General features: G+C 31.6%; 2 protein-coding genes across 2 annotated transcripts in view; both read right to left on the reverse strand.

The window, feature by feature from the left end:
* Nucleotides 1-5,460, reverse strand: part of LOC137656989 (troponin C-like) — a 26,281-nt gene extending 20,821 nt beyond the window's left edge. The window contains exon 1 of the mRNA XM_068391336.1: nucleotides 4,922-5,460. Within this exon, the coding sequence (XP_068247437.1) occupies nucleotides 4,922-4,924 (3 nt within the window). The 5' untranslated portion in view covers nucleotides 4,925-5,460. The remainder of the gene's footprint in view (nucleotides 1-4,921) is intronic.
* LOC137657634 (YTH domain-containing protein 1-like) overlaps nucleotides 1-7,500 on the reverse strand; it is a 165,040-nt gene that overhangs the window by 68,967 nt on the left and 88,573 nt on the right. The gene's annotated exons all lie outside the window — the stretch shown is intronic.

Raw genomic sequence — 7,500 nt, forward strand, 5'->3', positions numbered from 1 at the left:
TTTACATTGAGATTATTTTATTTATAACTGCGTAATTGTACTTTGATGTGCTTTATGTAAAATGTTAGAGATTCATCCTTAGGTCATACATAACTGGACTACCAAATTTGGTTAAATTCGGTACGGTAGTTTTTGTGTGAAGGTGCTCACATATAACCAAACATATAAATAAACTAAAAAAAAAACAGACAGGGCGGATTACATACCAAGGTGCTTCAAGCAAGAGTAACTACCATGCAAAGGTTATCTGGGTTGGCCTTGGTCTAATCCAAATATAATTATTTGATGCATTCTTTTTGAAAAAAAAAAAAAAAAAAAAAAAAAAAAAAAAAAAAAAAAAATAATAATACTTTGAAACAACAAATGCCGGTGATTATATATAAAACTGGTTCTGGACAGTATTTGAAGGGGTGACCATAAGGCAGTTGTTGATGAAGCTAGAGCCATGTCTAAAGATTTTTGATATTAGGAAGAAGCTATTTATAACCCCTTCCTAAGTATAGGAGAAAGTAAGGTATATATATATATATATATATATATATATATATATATATATATATATATATATATATATATATATATATACATATACATATATATATATATATATATATATATATATATATATATATATATATATATATATATATATATATATATATATATTCAAATATATAAATGTATATATATATGTATATGTATATACATGCATAAATGTATGTATTCATACATACATACATATATATATGAACACACGCACAAATATATATATATATATATATATATATATATATATATATATATATATATATATATATATATATATATATATATATATATATATTATATATATATATATACATGTGTGTATGTTTGTCTGTGCGTGTTTATTCTTGAAATATATCATAACTAGAGCTATCAGTGCCTCATAAAGTTATTTGGTTTAGACAAAAAAACTCATATGATAAATAATCTCCAGATATCATACAGCCTCCTCTTCTCTCTCTCTCTCTCTCTCTCTCTCTCTCTCTCTCCTCTCTCTCTCTCTCTCTCTCTCTCTCTCTCTCTCTCTTTTAATCTAAATATTTTCTTTCATTTGCACGTTTTTATTAAGTCTTGTCTATTCGAGACAGATTTTGAAACGTAGTAACTCAAAAGTAAAAATTCTAACGTTATTTTTTTTCTAATTCCAGAAGATGAGATATATCATTGTGATCCTTAACAAATTACTAATTTTTTTTTTACGATTCTTATGATAATTTCCCTTACAAATTTAATCACTTAATCCCAGATATCAACGTCTGATACATTTTCTCTAATGAATTAGTTATGCTTAATTAGTAATTAAAAACTAACACTCTAAAAAAATATTTCTTAAACCTATCTTTCATTGAATTAAAGGTTTATTTAGTAACTGAAAAAAACTAAAGCTCAAAAAAAAAAAATAATAATAATAATTTCCTTAAATCTATATTTCCATAGAATTAAAGGATTATTTAGCAATTGAAAGACTAACACTCAAAAAAAAAAGAAAAAAAAAATAGTTTCTTAAACCTATCTTTCATTGAATTAAAGGATTATTTAGTAATTGAAAAACTAACACTCTAAAAAAATATTTTCCTTAAACCTATCTTTCATGAATTAAAAGTTTATTTAGTAATTCAAAAACTAACACTAAAAAAACAATTTCCTTAAACCTATCTTACATTGAATTAAATGATTATTTAGTAATTGATAAACTAACACTAAAAAGATATTTTCCGTAAACCTATCTTTCATTGAATTAAAAGCTTATTCAATAATTAAAAAATCTAACACTAAAAAAAATTATTTCTTAAACCTATCTTTCATTGAATTAAAAGCTTATTTAATGATTAAAAAACTAACACTCTAAAAAATAAATTTCCTTAAACCTATCTTTCATTGTAGCTTATTCAGTAATTAAAAAATTGGCCCTCCAAAAAAAATAATTTCCTTAAACCCACATTTCCATTGATTTAAAAATAGTCGAATTACAACTATCGGAATTTTTCTGTACTGGAGGATCTTCGAAAATGCCGTTTTCAAGAACTTGCTTGAAGTATGTCTTGGCCTTCGTACGTCGTTCAAACCGGCTAAAGCCTCCCTCGGAGATAAGGAATAACCTTGCCCAAGGTATATCGGTGTACGAGTGATAAGACGAAAACAATCCAATTATATCCTGTTCTCTGCGCTGCGCGTCACCATTTCTCTCTCTCTCTCTCTCTCTCTCTCTCTCTCTCTCTCTCTCTCTCTCTCTCTCTCTCTCAGTTTAGATTTAGGACGGAGATTGACCTTAGACATTGCTTTCATGCAAAATGATCTCTCTCTCTCTCTCTCTCTCCTCTCTCTCTCTCTCGTCTCTCTCTCTCTCTCTCTCTCTCTCTCTCTCTCAGTTTAGATTTAGGACAGAGATCGACCTTAGACATTGCTTTCATGCAAAATGATTCTCTCTCTCTCTCTCTCTCTCTCTCTCTCTCTCTCTCTCTCTCTCTCTCTCTCCTCTCTCTCTCTCAGTTTAGATTTAGGACAGAGATCAACCTTAGACATTGCTTTCATACAAATGATTCTCTCTCTCTCTCTCTCTCCTCTCTCGTCTCTCTCTCTCTCTCTCTCTCTCTCTCTCTCTCTCTCTCTCTCTCTCTCTCTCTCAGTTTAGATTTAGGACAGAGATCGACCTTAGACATTGCTTTCATACAAATGATTCTCTCTCTCTCTCTCTCTCTCTCTCTCTCTCTCTCTCTCTCTCCTCTCTCTCTCTCTCTCTCTCTCTCTCTCTCTCACACAACACACACACACACAGTTTAGATTTATTGGGTAACTGCGTTAATAAAGTTGTGATCAGTAACTGATTTATAATGAACAGAAATATTTATAGTAAGCCTCTCTCTGTCTCTCTCTCTCTCTCTCTCTCTCTCTCTCTCTCTCTCTCTCTCTCTCTCTCTCTCTCTCTCTCTCTCTCTCTCTCTCTCTCCATTGGCTGATTTTGGTCATGCTATAGATATAAAACCCGAATATAGAATAAAAACAGTCAAGGTCATTGCTGCCTTACCATTGTCTGTATATTCTCTTGTGTAACGAATTATCTGTCTAGTTTCTATTATGCTTTAAACAGTGTTGATTTCAGCTAAAGTAAATTAAATCTTTGCTACTGTAAATGTCCTATCGATTACAATCCAGGTTGACAAGCTACAATCACGATGTACACTAAAAAAAAAAAAAAAAAAAAAAAAAAAAAAAAAAAAAAAAAAAAACCGTAATTTCAATCGGAAACTCTCCTTAAAATTTACGGTTCTCAGCCGCTTTGAGTAAAATATAGGCGACCGTAATTTTACCCTACTTTGATTTAATCTTTTACGGTTTGGTGACCGTAATATTTGGTGACCGTAATAATGAAGTCACTATATCCGTTTTCAAAACGGTAAAAATCCTGGAATAAATGTTGCCAGGCATTTACCGTTCATAGCTGGTTTTATACTTCAGCAAATAGTAGATGGTGAGGCGTCGGTTTTTTTTTTTTTTTTTTTTTTTTTTTTTTTTTTTTTTTTTTTTTTTTTTTTTTTTTTTTAAATGGGTTAACTCGATTTAAATTACTAGCGCTATCTTCCGCTGTCTTGGCGTGGAGTTCTCTTGCTTGAGGGTACATTCGGGCATACTATTCTATCATATTTCTCTTCATCTTGTTTGTTTTTACGTTTTTATAGTTTATATATGAAAAACCTTAATGTTGTTACTGCTGTTTTTCTCTGATGGAGCCCTTGGGTTTATAGCATCCTGCTTATCCAACTAGGGTTGTAGCTTAACGAGTAATAATAATAATAATAATAATAATAATAATAATAATAATAATAATAATAATAATAATAATAATAATAATGTGTCCAATCATCCACTGAAAATCGCAGAATTGCTTAACGAGGAGAAATAAAATTTTAGTTATTATTATTATTATTATTATTATTATTATTATTATTATTATTATTATTATTATTATTAGTAGTAGTTAGTAGTAGTAGTAGTAGTAGTAGTAGTAGTAGTGAGTAGCAGTAGTAGTAGTAGTATTACCTAAGCTAAAAGATAATTTGGTTTTGCCAAGTAATAGATACAGGAGTTAATTCCATCCCAGCCTCCTTGTTATCCTAGCGAGAAGGACTCTTTCGAACAAGGCCTCTTGCATCACTCAAGTCGAAAGGCCTCTTTTCATGATTTCCTAAAATTCATGTAGGAAATAAAAGAAGTTCTCATTGACGTTAAAAAGATTTGGCTTTAATATTGTTCTTCTTTCTGTTTTTCTTAATTCTTGCAAACTTCAAAATTAATTTTACTTTATTTTCGTGGTTTAACTAATCTGAGGGTATTCCTTTCAACCGATGCTTTAGCTTTTGGTCAATAAAATGTCTATGTTCTTTTAGAAATTATCCTTTTAATTATGGTTAGCTTATGGAAACTAAATGTAGCTTTTTTTCCATTTTAACGTAGTCACATTTCAAGACGATGAAAGACTGGGAGATTAAGTTCCTCATTTGATCATTTTCTTGGTGGCTGATTTCCACATTAAACAGTTCAATTGGTTATGTGGCACAGAAGCCAGTCAGCATAATCACAGACCGATTAAGAGAGAGAGAGAGAGAGAGAGAGAGAGAGAGAGGAGAGAGAAGAGAGAGAGAGAGAGAGAGAGAGAGAGAGAGGAGAGAGAGAGAGAGAGAGACACTTTTTTTCCATTTTACGTAGTCACATTTCATGAAAATGAAAAGACTGAGAGATTAAGTTTCTCATTTGATCATTTTCATGGTGGCCGATTTCAGAGAGAGAGAGAGAGAGAGAGATGAGAGAGAGAGGAGAGAGAGAGAGAGAGAGAGAGAGAGAGAGAGAGAGATTAAATAAATCCAAAAAAATTACTCACCATTTTGAATCAGACGGGTGGCCGCAGTGAACTGAAAGCAAGAATCTATCACAGTTGATAGTAGGCTCCTAAAAATATCACAGTTCTTAGCTCCTCTCTCTCTCACACACCAAACCGCTTGCAGCTCTTGATGCCTTGGCTGTCCGAACAACACAGCTGAGGTGATGCTGGAGAGAAAGAGAGAGAGAGAGAGGAGGAGAGAGAGAGAGAGAGTGAGAGCTGCTTTATCTCACTTGACGTAAGGGGCCGGGGGGGCCTTATGGGATTCGATGTACGGCCTCAAAGGAAAGCGAAAGAAGGATTCAGAAGCCTACTCAGAGAGGCATGCTCAGTTCGATGAATATCAAAATGAGCAGATAAAACTGTAATAAGAATTGGCTTGATGTACTTCAGAAGGCGATATCCTTAGTCCTATGTCTTGGATTATTCAAGGACGTTCTCTCTCTCCCCTCGATTTCAACGCACCGCAGAAGGAAGAAGAAGATGAGAATCTTCGGCACTTGAGAGCGAAACAGACTCGTCGGTCTCTCGTAGTATACACCAAACTTATAATAAAACTTATCGCCCAATGGATGCTGCAAGAAGACCGGACTGGCAGTTACTTGTTACGACCATCGGCCGGGGCCAATCAGATTGGTACGAAACAAAGGTTGCCAAACGTATGGTGGTTGGTGGACTGGGCGGTCTCGCGAAGCGTTGTAGGTTGTGGTCGCTGGCCAGCAGTCAACTGTGAACGTACCGTGTTTCGTAATACGCACGCATAAATTATATATATGTATATATTTATATGTATATATATATATATATATATATATATATATATATATATATATATATATATATATATATATATATATACAGTATATAAATATATCTACATATACATATATATATATATATATATATATATATATATATATATATATATATATATATATATATATATATATATGTATATGTAGATATATTTATAGAAATAAATATACATACATATACATATATAAACATATATATATATATATATATATATATATATATATATATATATATATATATATATATATATATATATATATATATATACACACACTTATATATATATATATATATATATATAAATATATATATATATATATATATGTGTGTGTGTGTGTGTGTGTGTGTGTGTGTGTGTGTAGAGACATTACTAACAGGATCATATGGGAATTCTATATATTTTTCATTCTAAAAACTCAAAAATGAACTTCATAGTTGATAAAAGCCGATTATTACTCTCTGTTTTTCTTTATTTTTTTTTATTAAGTCAGGTTATATAGCTCTAGTAAAGTAGGACATTGCGTTGGCGGGTATTTTTATTAAAAAAAAAAAATGAAATATCCACATTTAAAAGTGACACTGAATACTTTATATCCAAATATTTAAATTACTAAAATCATTCTTATTATTAGTGTTATTAAAATCATTATTATTAATGAAATTATTGAAATAATTATCATAATCATTATTATTATTATTATTATTATTGTTTATTATTATTATTATTATTATTATTATTATTATTATTATTATTATTATTATAATTATTATTATTTTGTTGTTGTTGTTGTTGTTGGTGATGTTGTTGTTGTTGTTGGTGTTATTATTAGACAAGTTGCAAGGTCCTACAATCCTAAATCATTGGAAAAGCAAGATGCTATAAGCCCAAGGGCTCCAATAGGGAAAATAGCCCAATGAGGAAAAGAAATTAGGAAACATAGAATAGTGTTTCTGAGTGTACGTTCAAGCAAGACTAGAGAACAAAGATTTAATTTTGGAGTGTCCTTCTCCTAGAGGAGCTACTTGCCATAACTAAAGAGTCTCTCCTATTCGCAGATCAATTATAGTGCGCTAGTTAACTCCTTAAGTAAAAAATAATTTTTCGGTTATCTTAGTGAAGTCATGTGTATGAAGAAAGAAGAGAATGTGTATAGAATATGCCATACTATTCGGTGTATGTGTAGGCAAAGGAAAAGTAGCAGTAACCAGTGAGAGTTCCAATGTAGAACTATCTGGCCAGAGGACCCAATAACTCTCCAGTGGTAGTAACTCAATGGGTGGCTGGTGCCTTGGCCAACCTTCTACCTATATATACAGTATTTTTAACCTTCAATAAGAAAAAATCAATTTCTCTAAGACCGAAGAAGAACCGGGTTTGGTGAGGCCTTGTCAGTTTTGCGGCACCCTCGACTGAACTTCTGACTCCTGCCTCGGTCGTACTGTACTTCTGCTGCCATCCTATCATCATCCTGTCCGTCCTTCGTGTTTTGATATGACCTGAATCCTTCGCAAGCTTATCTTACTTACGGGCTGCCTTTGTGCAAGAGCCCGTGGTTTCCTTCATTGTAAGTGGGTCCAATCTAAAACCAAGTATTCTTAACTTCAATTCACTTCTTTACCCTTTTATTTAAAAAAAGAAAATAGGCTTATGGTTATAATTTTGAATGAAATGAATGATAATTATGAGAAAAACAAACATAACTCCAGTGCATGTTAAGGCAACTGTTTACCCTTTTATTTTCAAAAAATAGGCTTTTCGTTAT

The sequence above is a fragment of the Palaemon carinicauda genome, chromosome 18 (genome assembly GCF_036898095.1).
Source record: "Palaemon carinicauda isolate YSFRI2023 chromosome 18, ASM3689809v2, whole genome shotgun sequence".
In the NCBI taxonomy this organism is placed as follows: Eukaryota; Metazoa; Arthropoda; class Malacostraca; order Decapoda; family Palaemonidae; genus Palaemon; species Palaemon carinicauda.